The 16,025-nt window shown below is 39.1% G+C and overlaps 1 protein-coding gene across 18 annotated transcripts in view; it reads right to left on the bottom strand.

Moving 5' to 3' along the window:
* The window catches only part of HDAC9 (histone deacetylase 9), a 458,175-nt gene that overhangs the window by 274,830 nt on the left and 167,320 nt on the right, over nucleotides 1-16,025 (bottom strand). For 10 of the 18 annotated variants that reach the window (XM_032746691.3, XM_032746696.3, XM_032746692.3 and 7 more), the window contains exon 1: nucleotides 723-1,204. The exons of 2 other annotated variants lie outside the window; for them this stretch is intronic. In XM_032746691.3, coding sequence (XP_032602582.1) covers nucleotides 723-828 — 106 coding nt within the window. In that variant the 5' untranslated portion in view covers nucleotides 829-1,204. Of the gene's footprint in view, nucleotides 1-722; nucleotides 1,747-16,025 lie in introns of those variants that run through there. 6 more of the 18 variants (XM_032746695.3, XM_032746699.3, XM_072925577.1 and 3 more) reach the window with 4 other exon arrangements.

The raw sequence follows: 16,025 nt of genomic DNA, 5'->3' as shown, positions 1-16,025 counted from the left end.
CCAAGTTAATTTATCCTCAGTAGCAGGTCTCAGAGCTAGGAAAGAAACTAGAAAACACAGGGGTAGCTGGAAATACATGAGGAAACATGCAGTGTTCTTTCTGAGCAGCTTTGAAATACCTTCATGAAATAACACATCCAATTTACATCTCAGTGAGTTGTTACATGTAACTAGCATTGCCCGGTTCACAAATATTTTTAAAGGAACAAAATAAACCATGCAGTCTAAAGACATTTTGCAGTAGCACTGTTATGAAAACAGAAATATATTGGTATAAAACCCCCTTCATATGCAAACTAGAGAAAAGGAAACTCACAGAAAGAGCAAATCCTGTTTACAATAGACATATGACTAGAATTGCATATGAGGGGCTCTAAATGCAGCCTCCTGACAAGGTCTGTCTGAGGAAGGCTCTTCCTGTGAACAAGCCTGTACCATGAACCCTATTTTGCAACCACGCAACAAAACAAACAAGGAAACCCAAACTCGACTTCAGCTGCGAGTATTTTGCTGCATCTAGAAAGCAGCAGACCAAAGGAGATAAACTCCTTGCAAAAGCAGCAGCTGCAATCAAAAATACTACCAGAATTATATAACAACAACTTAGATAAAAGCCACAAAAAAATAAAGTCACTTCTTAAAAGGAAAGGTGTTTTCTTGTCATGCTAGGCTGTATGTTCCCGGTCAGCCACTCAAGTCTAAGGCACGGAGCTGTCTCTTACCTGAGCTGATCATACTGTGCATTCTTTGCTGAGCCAAGAGCTGTTCACGTCCAGAAACCCCATCTGAGGAAAAACACGATTCACTCTCGTAAATTGTCTGCAGCATATTCCAACTGGTCTGCACTTCAGCTACACAAGAGATTCATCACTGCACTTGCACATAGGCGTCGGGCACGACCCTCTGCGGTCCTACCTCCTTCAGCGAGGGTTGTAAGATAATGTGCTTCGGCAATTAGCAGTGTTTGAGCATTTGCACAAGTATCTATGAGGAGAGGAAAAGCCCAAATCCACCGTCGGCAGCCCCCGCCCGCAGGAAGGGAGCCGTGAGCGTGCGGGGCGCTGAGCGCTGCCGAGTTTGAGCAGTTGCGTTCGGGCAGCCAGCGGCAGGTGGAAGAAGAAATGAAGAAATATCTCTGCGCTTTGGGCTTCCTGGCAGGGCAGGGGTGGGGGAAACTGCCTCTAACAAACCATCAAACCGAATAAGCCACCTTTCCAGGGAGCGGGAGCCGCGGGAGGTTTAACCGAGTTGACCCCAGCCTAGCCCCGCGCTGCCGTGCCCGCGCCCCTCTCGCTCCCGGCCGGCTGTCCCTCTGCCAGGCGGCTGGGCGAAGTTGGCGGGAGCAGCAGCGATAACTCATTTGCATTTGAATTGACACCCTCCTGGCCCAGCGGCGGCAGAAATAGAACAATGGCCGGCCTGAGCCAAAAATAGGTCAAGCATGGCCGGGTGATTGGAGCCTGCATTAATGCGTTTAAAAATACCACAGCAAACACAGCTGTCCAGTCTCCGTCTTTCAAACTGCCGCCCGTCCTCTGTGCGCCGCCCGGCCTCGGGCGCAGTTAACCCCTTCCCCCTGCCCAGCCCGTGTCCCTGGGGATACGCCAGGGAGGAGGCAGGCACGGCAGGAGTGGGACAGGGACGGTCCGCGTCCGGGACTTGCGCCCCTCTCCCTCCTCACCCTCCCCTGGGGAGCGTTTAGTGAAAAGAGAGCAAAACGCCACGGCCTCTGCCCGTATCGGTCCTAAAATAACGCTGGGAGGTTTTGCTGGCGATGTGGTTTCTGCCTCGCCCACGCGCAGCCATCCTGCTGTGCTATTTTTGCTGCCCGTTTCTCTGGCTACGCCACAGTTGGCTTTGGCAGGGGAGGGAGCCGGGCGGCCGCCAGCTCCCGGCAGGAGCGCAGCCGCCGCCGGAGAGGCGATTGCTGCAGCTCATCGGGCCGGGGGGAGCAGGGGCGGGGGCAGATGTCAGCGCGGACCGGGCTTTGTGCGTGCAGCTATAAGCAGCCTTTCCGTATTTAGCATGCTTCATATAATTCTTATAGTAAGTCACCGGTTGTGGCACAGCATGTTAGACACGCTTACCGACTATGCGCTATTTGGCTGGCTTGCTAAAATTTGGAGAGAGGCTAAGTAGTTCACACTTATTTTTAGAAGCATTAGGCAATTTACACAGCGTCTTTTTCAGTTCTGCAAGATGATGTGGTTTCAGAAGAACAGCATTTGACAGTGTATCAGACAACAGCACCGTGCTCCTCTGTGGCTTGACAAGTTTCACACATGTGAAGCCCATTTTTCATACTGGTATTTCAAAAGTTGTATCTCATTTGATCATTAATATACCAACACAGAGATAACTTTCATTTCAGTGTTACAGACAGTACTTTACTTCTCAGAGTCCTACCCTGCCTTACAGCACTTCTTATACAAGTGACCAAAGCCTGTTGCTATCTATATGGTACAGCAGCTTGACTACTGTACTACTCTCCTACCAAAATTATAAGTCTGCTCCCATATTCCTGCTCTACGGGAGCAACAGTGGCCCCTGGGATGTGATTCTTCACCATAATCAAGAAGCCAACACAGAAGCCGAATTGGAGCTTTCTAGAAATCTATAGACTTCTCAACCATCAACATAATATTTTGCTCCTGAAGACATAAGAATTTGCCCAGTATCTGGGGCTCTCTTCTGCCTTTTGGTGAAGAATCTTCTGTATGCTTACATGACAGATCATAGCTGGCAGCATATTTTTTAATATACTTACAATTGTGTTACTGAAGAAAAGATTCCGAATAACAAAGTATTGTGACACTCCTGGGATGTTTGGCTACTTGATGGCACCTAGGAAGTCTGTGGCTCAAGTCTTCCCATCATCCCAAACCCTTTCATCTTCCACGTGCCAAATCACCTGGTCCTGCTGAGAATTAAACCTGCCCCCTGGACAGGGAGAGACCCCAGCAGCAGGCAGCAGCCAGGGTTTTCCCTACAGAATCCTCAAGTTTGTAGCTATCACTTCTTGCTACCCTGCTCTCCTTGGCATCTCTCTTCCCTACTGAGGAAGCAGGGAAGCCCTGCAGATGGCATTGCAGCTAGCTCTGCAAAGGGGCATGAGCAGGGACAGGGGCAGTGACAGGTAGGGTGCTGCAGTGCAAGATTGCAGGTGAGCACAACACATACCACTGCATCATGAATTGCTGGCAATTTAGTATCATAAACATTTTCTCTGGAAAATAAAAATACTCCAATGTTTTGTGGGAAATATGTGGCCTTTCCACAGTACAGTGAAGTTTAACACAGTGAAAGAGGCATCACTGGCAGAAACAGAAATCTCCTCTAATGCAGAAAAAGCTTTTTATAGACAGGAGTAAATAGAAAAAGTGGAATTGCTTCACGCCCTTCAGCCAAACAGAACATGACGCTGTTTGGTGATTCAGCGCCTCAAAATAATCAAGTTTCATATTACAGGGAAACACGGGAGGAATAAGTTAAAAACAGGTCAGAACATGGAAAACTGTGGAGTGTGGGCTCTGGTATTAGGTACCCATATGTGTTTATAACCTCTTATATATGTAGCTGCATTTTAAAAGATAGTGTTCACAGCCCTAAATGACTTAAAATACTTCAGTAACTAACTAAAAGCAAACTATATTCAAGAGCAGAAAATGTACATTTTGATATTTAGCTGCAAGTGTTCTTAATTCTGAGGTACATATTTTAAACTGACAGACATAAACTGACATAAACTGTCTTATGTTCACTAATTCACAGACCATAATAACTACAGCATTATGGTTTACATTTTAGATGATACATAAAAACTATATAAAAATATTTTACTTATGAAATCAGTCACCACAAAGGTAGGGCTTTTACAACCTGAATTCTTCCGACTTGCTTTGACATAGTAAAAGCCTACTTTGGTACATGCTTAGGTTTAAAACACATGTGTAAATCCATTCCTTTTCAACATAATATTTAAGCACATGCTCAAATTCTATTGATTGCAATAGACTTTAAGCACATAGTTAAACACTTTGCTGAGTCAGCCCAGACTTTAACTGCACAATCACGTGAATTTAAAGAGCTCCTTAAGAGTCCCACAGGGGAAAGATAAAGGGTTCATGCCTGAAGAAAATCTGGTTTTTATTTTTAAAGCTATGGATGTTATAAGGTGACATTTTCATACAGGAACATGAGGGGATTTTTTCTGTTTTTTAAGTGCATTTCCTAAACTTGGAGAAATTTTATGACGCTGGTGGTGAGGGTAAACTGCTGAAATGATTTAGTGCTGCTGAGGTGACTCTAAATGCAATCAGCCACTTTATAGAAAATGTAAAGCATGTTAGTAGCACTGTGATCTCATTATAACATTTTCACAATGTGTTTCTCTTATTTTCCCTCTGAGTTGTTAAAAACAAATAAATATAAGGAAATTAAATCTGGGAACCACATTACTGCAACATTAAGACTAAGAAATGAAGCCCTCAAATTGGAAAGAGCTAGGATTTCTACTGCATTATTAACTCTGAAACATTATAATTAAGTAATACTTTTGTCTTTTTTTCTATTTTTTTTTAATTTTTATTTTCCTTTCAAAGTACAAACAGTATATTACTGATTGTTTTTAGCATATCTCATTTCTCACATGTTATTCCGGAGCATTGTCTTCATTAATATTAATAATCTAGTTTCAACTTTTGCAGTTTTCTTACTTGTAAATGAATACTTGCATAGATTTTTAAATCATATTGCTCAATTGTATCACATAAATATTGAACACGTTAAAAAAAAGAGATGTTCTGTAGATTCTAGTCATATGCTTAAATGAGGACATTGCAGTCTTACAGGTGTCCCATTCAACCTTCTTTCAGTCCCTTTTTCATTTGGCAAGTGAAAAGGCAGGGAGTAATAACATGCATCAATGTCAAGCAATTCATAAACAAGTGGGAGCTAAATTAAGGTAGCATGAGTAGAATTAAATTTGGCCTATTTCAGTACTGAAGGTTTGAGTTCTAATCTTTGCAGCCTAAAGACTTCCTAACTATTTTTGTGAATCTAATCACTGGGATTAAAAAAAAAAAAAAAAAAAAGGAAGAAAAAAATTAACTATTGTATAGAACAGATGTTTCTGAAGCCACAGTTCATTAGATACCATTAGTATCACGAGAAACCCAAACATCCAGCATAAATTACTACAGCTTACTCTAGAGGATTAACCATGTTAACGAACAGCAAAAGACTATTACCACAGAGAACCAGATGCTTTGGGAGCAGCAAGAAATCAGGGGAGATGCTGTAATGGTCTGGTCCTCCTCCCTCTTGGAACTAAGGGACCATATTCCAAGTCCCTGGAGGAGTTAAAATGGATTGGTTAGTCCATGTGCTTTGGTTAGAAATACAAAGTACGGGAACGTTTCCAACCAGTTCTCTGTGTTTGGCATTGCATGTGCAGGAATACACAGTACTTTTCTTTGCAGGGCTGGGAAACCATGTGATGGACATTTTTTAAGTGAGGAGAAAACTGCAATTCTAGTGTTTTAGCTCAATTCAAGCTTCAAAGGAATTTTCTGGGACAAAGAAAGGCATATCTGTAGCTTAGGGGATTTTGTGACAAACAATGGGAGAGTAAAACTTTACAAAGTTCTGAGGATAAGAAGTGCTCTGTAAGATAAATGTATGGCTCTCTTATCATCTCTTGCATAAGAATACAAAGAGTCTTGCATCTTTCTCATGCAAATTAGATCAGGGGTTTTGTAACTAGTTGGTGACATCAATCCTTTCTCCTCTTAAAATACAATTTTTTTGTTCACATAAATAAATCTACTAGAAATTAAGTCTCAGATTCAGGACAACACCTCAACAGCACACAGTTGATTATAAGCACAAGGCCTAAGTTAAGCATATGCTTAAAGGCTTCATAAATTCAACTTTCCTGAATCACAAAGCTCAAGTAATAAAAAGACCCTAACACTAATATAGAGCTATGGAGTAAATAAATATTTAGGTTAGGGAAAACATACAAAAGTCATTTATTCTGTTGATAAAGTTGTTTATCAGGTTGGAACTAAAACCCCCATGTTTTGTGGTAAGACTGAGGTAAATTGCACATAAACACAAGCCAAAGAAACATCAGATAAATTACAAATAAATGCCTCAGACCAGCAAAGCACTTTGTCCCTTTTGTGCCATTAATGAGTTTAGAGGAGACATGAGCAATATGAGATTTCCTGGCTCTTCACGGCTATGCCCACTTTCCTTAGAGAGACACTGGAGCTGTCCTGCTGCTCCTGGCTCCACCAGGCACACCTGGGTGCACATGCACAAAGGAACCCTGGAGCACATCACCTGGGACAGCTGCCAATATGTTCAACATCCTCCAGGCATTTCAAGCTTGTTGCACACCTAATGAGCAGATAATCTGAACCTCCATGTAGGGTTTTGCACTGCATGGGTAATCATGGGTGGTCTGGCAGGTCAGATCACCTGGTCACTGCTCCTGGACAATAGACTACTAAATCCCTATGGCTGGAAAAGCAGTAGGAGCACCATCTCTAGCTTGTAATATATGCCCGGGTTTGAATGACTTTTTTTTGGATTTAAAACAAGAAATGTAGGCCATGGATGCTGCCTGGAGAATTGAACTGTGGAAAGCAATGGCCATGCAAAGGATTTGGAATCATAGCAGAAGCCAGCCATCCAAATAAAAGCTCCTGGGATTACATCAGGATCAAAAAGGCCAATAAAATCCTTGGAAATATAACACTAAATAACAGCAGTGAGGTGATGTACATTTCACACAATATCTTGGGGTACTTTAACTTCTCCCAGTATAAATACTTGAAAAAGAATGCTGAAAAACTGAGGATGGCTAGACATTCCATATGCATAAAATAGGTTTGGAAAACCTTTGAAAACTGGAAACCTAAAGACCTGTGATATTAAATTTATTGATGAAGCCTGGGGGTGTCTTGTCATTGTCTACAATACACAGGGCAAGTCTAGTGGGGTAGTAAAATGGCCTTTCTTTTAAGAAATAAGGCCTTAAAAAAATCCATTGGTTAGAAAAATTTGAGCCAGAGGTGGATATACATTTTAAGCATGCTTCAAACACTGCAGTGACTTCCAAATGAGCTTTACATCAGTATTGACCATGTCTCTGAAAATAAAATTTAACAGTTCTGTATGTCAAACTTAAGGCAGGTCTTGTCGTAGAACTCCAAGTCAGGTCTTATGACTCTAAAAAAGTCAGATCATGAAGGTAGAATTATAGAATTGTTTTGCTTGAAAAAGACCTCTAAGATCATTGAGTCCAAACTTTAATATAAGTACATCCAAGTCCACCAGCCAGTTCCAACTTCAAGTACCTTCAACGTTAGTAAGAACTACTAAGTATTGCTTAATTGATGGAACGGATGGAATAATACATTCTATAGTAATATATTACAATCTAAACTAATTATTCCTGCATCAGAAGTAATTGCATTATTTGAAATCATCCTCTCCTGAAAATTAGAGGCTTAATTTTTGTTTTGTTGTTTTTTTTTTATTTTTATCCAAACTATGTTTACTTTCCTATGATACTGGAAAAGTTTTTACAAGAGTAGAACAATGGAGTGCACTGTAAATAACTTGGGAAAAAAGCCTTTGGGGAAAAAAAAAGAACCCACAAAATATTTTTTTCATTTTACTATTCAAAGCTGCCCTTTTACATCAAATAATTGGATTTCAAAAATAGGGTTTTTCTAAATACAGGCTTGGATTCATGAAATGATGAGGTGGCTCTACAAGCAGATTATAAAGCTATAGTAGATTTATAGCAGATTTATAGTAGATAGATACCAATGTAGATTAAAACAATTACTCTTTTAAATTTTGAAAAAAAATGTTTTCTTAAATTTAGAAAAAGTTAAAAGTAAGTCAGAGAACTGTCACTACAAGCCACTGGAAGCTTGGGCAAGAAAAGACATTTTACATACAGCACTAAAAAGGGCCTCCTTTAATGTGTGGGCCAAAGAATGCACCTGAGATGCCAGACCATGTGCTCAGCTGTGTGCACACACCAGTTTCTCCCACTGTGCTGCCTGCTTGGATCTCCTTCCTCTGTCAGCATCTCCACCCCTCACAGGGGAGCATTCAAGCACATGGAGAAACAGTGTTGGATGCACAAACATGCCCCTGAGAGCAGTAACAAATTGACCACTGCTGCGCTCTGAAAAGGTCATATCTCATACTGGTCAATAATGTTGTTATGAAACCACACAAAATCCTCACGGTTAGATGGGTCAGGATGGTAACAACCCTCTTCTGGGTTTTTTTTCAAAATGTTTCAGCGACTCTAGATCCAGTTTTCATCTAATTTTCTTCATCCTCTTGAACTTTGATGAGGAATAGATCTGCAACCCAAAATGTAATCAATATTCACCACCTTGGGAGCTGATTTTACACTGCTGGTGAATTTGGGGCAATGTTAAATGTTAAAAGGATGAAACTGTGACTTCATTGGGTAAACTGTAAATATTTTGCCTGACTTCAGTAGAACCAGCATGCCTTCTGAGGAGCAATATGATCTTAATTTTCTGGAACAAATTTATAGATTGCAAAAGAGGGGGAAAAATCAAAATACAATTGAAAGAAAAGTTTCATAACTCCAAAATGGAAATTACAACACATTCCAAGTAAATATAACCTCTCCCTTTAGCTAAGCAAGCCACTTTGAAAGGCAGTATGTACTATGTACTATGTACAGTATGTACTATGGCACTGCCAAAATATGGCACAAACTTGACTTTTGTGAATACAGGCATCCAGCTGGTAATCCTAAGGCCAAACCACCCCTAAGAAGGCATTTAGTCATCCTTGAAGCTGATTTAGTCGAATCTTGCAATGTTCAGTTTGCTAGGCATTGATCCCACAGAAGGGATGGAACAAACAGAGAGGGAAGCCACAGCAAATACCTAGCAAAGTCACACCTCAGTAGGCAGATGTGGGCAGCTGTAGCTGCTGCTTCCACAAATCCCTCATCTGCCCCATCTCTGGCTTAAAGCAGAAAGATGTGGGTGCTCGACCTCTCAAGGACAAAGGGACAAGGCTGGTCCCAAGCCCGAGTTTCCTAGAATGAGAACTGTTCACAAAAAACCTGCCAGATTTTTCTGAGCCTCAAACCACTGTGCAATGGCTAAAAAATTGCACAAGTCAGCACTGATAATTTGCATTAAAAGCTTGGGGAAGCAGGAAGATAATACACTAAATCCGTGTTCAGACAATACTCTCATTACAATCAACTTCAATAAGATATATTTATGTCTTGCAAAGAATCTGGGAGGGGAAAACACTTGTAATAACTTCAACCCTAATTGCTTCTGGGAAAGGGCAGTCCAAAAATGAAGTAAAAAGTGAAAAGTAACTTGCTAGTGCTGGAATCCCAATGCCACGAGCAGAGAAGACAGACTATTTTCGATGACCTTAAGCTTCTGACCATTCATAATGTTGGATCAAACTTGGGCTCAAGGCCTATTCTAAAAATATCATAGCAGTCATCTATGCACTTCATACCTTGCTGATTGGTAGTCGAGAGAACAGGGTGGCAGGGCAGGTGATAATGGCAGGAAAACAACACCTTTCAGCCAACAAATGTGAGGATCAGCACTGCCACAAGCCAGGTCTCACACAAGTTGTCAGTCACAGTGGACTGGTCTGTGCATGTTATGATTGCACTTCATTTCCAGTCCCTTCTCCTCTTGTTAAAGTAAAATTAACTGCTAAGCACATTTCAGTACTGAGTACAGACATTTGGATTTTTTTTAATCTGAATATAATCCAAACAAAGTGTTATGATTAATCTATGAAAAAAATGAGTGCATTTTCTGCAGCCCACAAAATAATGCTATACGCAGGATAAGTGGCAGTCTTGGCTAAAAGTATGCAGGGACAAAAGCTAGACAAATCAAGGTGGCATGTATCACCCATGGACTGAGTCTACAGGAATTAATAAAGAAATCACAACCCAGATTATCTTTAATATTATTCTCTGTTTTCTCTCCTTACCTCTGCCAGAATTCCAGAAAAAAAAAAGAAACGCTAAAAAGGTGGAGGCAGAAAACTTGGGCAACTAAAAAGTGAACATACAGTTAGCAAATGGTTTACTTGCCATGGCTTAGCTGCTTTCCACATCTCAGAAGACAAAGGATGATAACTAAAGCCAAGAGACTGGTTTTGGATTATCTGAAAAAGGGGTGCAGCAAAATTGGGCACCACCTTAACTAAAAATAGATGTTCTGTAATCATAGGGCTGAAAAAAACCCACATAAGTTAATTACCAGTGTGACAAAACAGGCTTAAGTTTGGTCAAGCTTCATTTTTTAATTGTCAGTAAGAATGTTTATAAAAATAACATCCTTGTGTTTTATAATATTAATTTGATTACCATTCTAAAGAAATGCTTGTCTCCATTTTTAGACTATGCACATATTTGACCACCTTGCATTTAAGGAATAATTTATTTGAAGTAACACAGCAGAGCTGGTTTTATTTAGAAACTTCAAATTAAATGCTACTGTAAGCTATTTAATCATACTATTTTCTTTCAATCACTATTTACAGGCATACAAAGCACATTTCTCATAAAGACATTATATGTATTAATCTCATATGTGTGTGTGTATAAAAATTTAAACAGATTTAAAGCACTTTCAGCTACTGGTGTCACACATCACAGATGAAATACTAAAGCTCAAATACATTGATGTAAACAACAACAATCTAAAAGGTACCTAAGCAAGTGTCTCGCTTAAAACATGTGAGGATTGAGTATTTTATTGACTTGGGCTCTAAATCAGTGTATGTACTTTTGTTCATCTAGTGTCCTCTCAGATGCAGCAGAAAGCCTCCAGCAATTCAAAGAGACAGTATGCTATTCTGGGACCCAAAAGAGAATAAGTTGAGAAGTTGAGCAACTAACTGTATTTGCAAGAGGAAATCTCCAAGGCATACCTACTAAAAAGAATGTCAGGCTGGAAATACACCAGGATGGTTGCCAACAGAAATATTTCATCAGTCAATCTTTTACAGTCCTACGGCTTCAATTTCTTTTTTTTTTTTTGCCAACTTATTTAGCATTGCAGGCACCAGCAACAAAAATGTTTAGGATGTGCTTTCATTTTTCACACTCTTTTTCTGGAACTTGAATGTTTTGTGATACTTTACTTTCTGATCCAAAGACCACAAACTTGTCACAGTATGCCACAAAGGGGTTTGTTCATATGACTGCAGTGCGAGGAGAAGGAAAGGACAGAGGTGGTCAGTAGACCATTAGTGGCTGTGTAGCTCATTCAGAGTGACCTGCAGCTGTGGAGGGCTGGATTGAATGATCATAGTAACTCCTTCAGTAATTTCTTCTCAAGTTGTATTGGAAAATAATGTGTTTCTCATGCATGAATCTGAGGACAGCCATTTCTCCAGCATCCTAAATATGACCATCCTCTAAAAAAGACCATGTGTGCTAAACAACATATTTTTGGAACATTTAAATCAAAACAGCTCTTGCTGCAGTCTTGGCATGGCTGCACTGCTGATCAGTAGAATGCTGTTTACTCAGATGGGACACAGGCTTCACTGGCAACATCACGTTAAGGAGTTTCTTATGTGCTCCTGCTACTTTGATGACCTTGTTCTGAATGCAAGATTTTACATGTATTTATACACGTAATTTAATCAGATCAGATCAGTTTTCCAGTACAGCTCAAAAACTACAATTAAAAAAGGAAATACCCCAAAAGTCCAAGGATAAAAGCCAAGAACTTTTTATCCTTATGAGATCCTCTGCCTCGTCAAGCCATAAGCACAGTGACAGAAATTCAAAGGACTCCTGACAGTGCTATACTAATGCAGAACTCTTATTACTAACTGATATGACAGGTATTCAAGAAGATTTGCATATCGAAGACATTGATGAATCACAGAAAACCTTTATGGCCATGCTAAAATATATATTTAAATATTTATATAATCTTCCTAACTGACTACTCAAACTAGCCACCATCATTTGAAGGCATGCACAAAGCCAACAGCACTCAAATGTCTTTTGGACACTATGGGGTGAAAAAAAAAAATCTTAGAACTTGAAACAGGATGTTTTTAGAGCCTCAAGGTTCTAACAATTTGTAGCCATGTTGGTATAGATCTAAATTACATTAGTTAAAGAAACAAGTACAGTCTCCTTTGAAAAGAAGAACAGTATTCTTTAATTAGATTCTATACTGAACACACTATTTTCTGATGATGCAGAAAAAGGAATATTGGGTTAGGCGATTTCTACAAGACTTCAACTGATGCCTTTATTTTTCATAGAAATTCAGATGAAATTTAGGTTACCTTAGGACCTAGACTAGCTAATGGACTCTGGTTTGCTTTGCATCTTTAAATGCTTGTGTGCAAAACTACCCCACCAGCCTGTAATTCTACTGTCTTAGAGGAGGCAGCAATCAGTGTGCCATTTATGCACAGAGCAGACAAAGGGACATTCTCAACGCTTCTGGCATCACAGGAGAGGCTGATAAACAATCCATATCATTTGGCCACCCCATTTGATTAAGGTTCACATTTATTTTCATTGTCATCGGAAGAGAAAAATGATACACAGAATAGCATACACAATAGTTTGTTATTTGCTATTCTGCTCAACACAAAGTCTTGAAGAGAATTAATTCTGTCCATCATTACAATTAATAATATAGTTTTCAAATTTTCAATTTGCAGGCAAGATACCATTTGTTACACCAATCTGCAAGAGGGTTGAACCCTTGTCACCTTGGAAAGTCACCTTGTATTTGAAATCAGGTATCATTACCTGATTTCACATACAACACACCAAACCAGCCTGAACATGGCTTGCACCATTCACTGTCATTCACAGCATGAAATAATCTATTTCTGACTCTCATGGATAACCAGTTCCCATATTTGACAAAGTAACATTTTTTCTCTACCTGAAGCAATGTAATTTTTCACTGGCAGAAAGTAAGACTGAAGCAGTCCTAGTTTGGCAGTACCAAGAAGAAAATTTTCTTTTCATTCACGTAGCTACAAGATACATACAAAACACTAGTGGAATTTTTTGGACCATATTTTTTTGTTACAGATTTCTACTTTCCCTGTGATAACATTTAAAAAGATAATGTGACATTTTTATATCTGTGTATTCATCAAATATTTCTTAAAAGTACCCATGAAGGATGATTAATGAATGTTTAAAAAAAAACCCATAAAATTGCTAGGATTGAGCAGTCTTGAGTCGCAACTGCTGATCACAGATTTCCAGCGATCAGAGATCCCATACACCCTATGTTACAGTTCCCCACCCATCCAATGGGAATAAACAGCAGTGTGTTCCAAATTATTGTTTAGAACAAAAGTGCTTTAAGAGTGCTTAGACAGCATGGAAGTGGAGAATATACACTTTCGTCAGGCTAAAATACTTTTGCCAAACTATTTCTACAGCACACAGTCAGTTAGCAAGTGGTAATCTGCATCCTTCCACAGGAAGTTGGCAGCACTGGTTACTACCCATGGCTGTCAATGCTTTGTAGAGTCTACATTAGTTCAGATAGCTGATAACTACCAAAATAAAATTGAAAGTGATTTCCCTAAACCACAAGAGTAGATGCTTTTTCTTCAAAAGCTAGAGACGAGCACAAAAAGGCTCTGCTTGCTTTCATATTTCAAAAGCTTTTTGATTTTACTTGTGCTCTCTTAACTTGTCCTTCTCTTCAGAACATTTTATGTAGTTCTGTAAACTACAGAACATTGCCACTTCCAAAATTGCAAAAAAAAAAAAAACCAAAAAAACAAAACGCAGCTAAAAAAAATTTATGTCTCTCTAGATTCCCAGGCTTACAATTTACTGATATTTCCATTAACAAGGAGAAACAAGACAGTTTAGCAACAGTTGTGGCAAGCAGCAAATCTCACTCATGTAGACACAAAATGCTTTGTTCTTAAAGGAAAAAAACATCAATCTGAGCTCCAAGACAATGAACTGAAAAAAAAAAAACAACAAAGCAGCAAGTACCTAAAAACCAAACGTGTGCCTTTGAGTAAACATTTCTGCCATTCAATCTGTTGTACACTGACGAGTTAATGAGATCAACTGAAGGATCTTTCTTCCCATTCAGATGAAGCTGTGGCCATACACACCCTGCTCCTTCTATTTCATATCCAGCCCAGACCTGTCATGGTCAGATAGGTTTGGCCTATTTTTGGAATAAGAATATTTAAACAATGATTGACCATGATAAATTGTCTCTGCTCTCATCAACATTAAATTACCCAGTCCTCTTGATACCTTTCTCATAAGTTTGGAAATTTCATTTGCAAATAGGGTAAATATTTCTGTTAGGATGTTCTTTTCAAACTGACCAGAACAGTCTTGATATTGTGGGGCCCATTTATAAATGTAATTCTTTACTTCTTTGTTTGCTACTCCCATCAAAAAGGCTGATGTTTTCCAAGGGAAAAAACAGTAACTGAGGACCATCTCTTCTACAGTTTTCCTTCCTTGTATTAGTCTGTCTTCATTATTGCACAAATACGATTGTCCTGCTCTTCTTTCTTTCCACCTTTCATTCACTGATAAAATGGTGACTTCCTCCATGCTTCACTTAGTAAAATCTCAGACAAAAGACACTTCTGAGGTTTGTCCCATGTTATTCTCTTTTTTTGGAAGAAGTCTCCCAAAAGATGGCTTAAAACTCTCCTCCATAGGTTAATACAAAGATTTGAGCTCCTTTGCTCAGAAAATCACTAGCATTACCAGGTAATATGGTTCTTTTCTTCCCAATCTGACAGAGCATGGATTTTATACATACAGCAAATATATTCCTAACCAGGTTGAAAAAATTACTTGAAAGAGCCTTGTTGTGGTGATGATAGACACAAGGTGCCTCCCCTCAGATAAAAGAAGAGGTTGTGACTTTGTATTGTCATGGTACTATCATTACCTATTGCTCATTTCCTGTACTGCCAGGTGCTGGCATATATTTCACAGATTTGCCGACAGCCTGTGCTTCTGCAAGAAAAATTCTTCCACTGGTCTGCTACCAGCCGAGGAAGTACCCTGTAATCATTAGAATTTGTATTTATTCCAAGCCCGCTAATTCAGATTTATTCATATTTATTAGTATTTATTCCAAACCCACTAACTTCACAAGGTTTTAACTCTGCTGAATATTGAACCCAAAAAGAGATGCAAAGCATTCCTTGAAAAACACTTCATGTCAAACATTTATCAGCTCTGCCATTATTTTCATGCATACATGAATGCTTCTCTCATTCACGTTGTTTTCTCTTGTATTTACGTTCTATAGTTTCTGCAAAAAATGTTCCACAATCTTTTCTCCCAGAAGCTTCTGATCATTAATGTTTTGTTTTAATCTTCATCAGTCTTTATTTATCACTATATTTCACACATTTTCTTCTTCCTCTTTGATCCTTTAATAGTCATTGTGCACTGCAATTTCTTTACTTATTAACAGCTTGAACATTCTTCATCAAATCTAATTCAAAATGTGTTTTTTACTGCTTGTTTTCTTATTGACTTGTAAACTTTCATCTTTCCTCTGTCTATAGAGATGCCACAGGATTTGTTGTCTAACCTACTGAAATTCTCCGAGTCCTCAAATTCAAAATAAACTTCAAACACAGACAATTTTGTCACACCTCGTTTGTTTTTTTGGGGGTTTTTTTTGGGTTTTTTTTTTTTTTTTTTTTTTGGAGAGGACAATGGTGGCTATAGTATTCAGAAATCATTTCACATTTTAAGTTTCATTGCTCTTAAGCTTATGTCTCTTTTCCCCTGGAAATGTCTAGCTCTTTAAAAGCTAACAAACTGGTAGAGACCTCTCTTGTTTTCCCACTTAAATAATAGAGGTGATTCTTGAATTCAGCATTTTCATGTCATAAATTGGTGCAATCCCAACTGAGAGAGAAAGCATCCAAAAAGTGTAATTTCCTTTTGACTCACCATGTCA

The sequence above is a fragment of the Taeniopygia guttata genome, chromosome 2, assembly GCF_048771995.1.
Source record: "Taeniopygia guttata chromosome 2, bTaeGut7.mat, whole genome shotgun sequence".
Taxonomy (NCBI): Eukaryota; Metazoa; Chordata; class Aves; order Passeriformes; family Estrildidae; genus Taeniopygia; species Taeniopygia guttata.
This window is presented reverse-complemented; position numbering and strand designations above follow the sequence as displayed.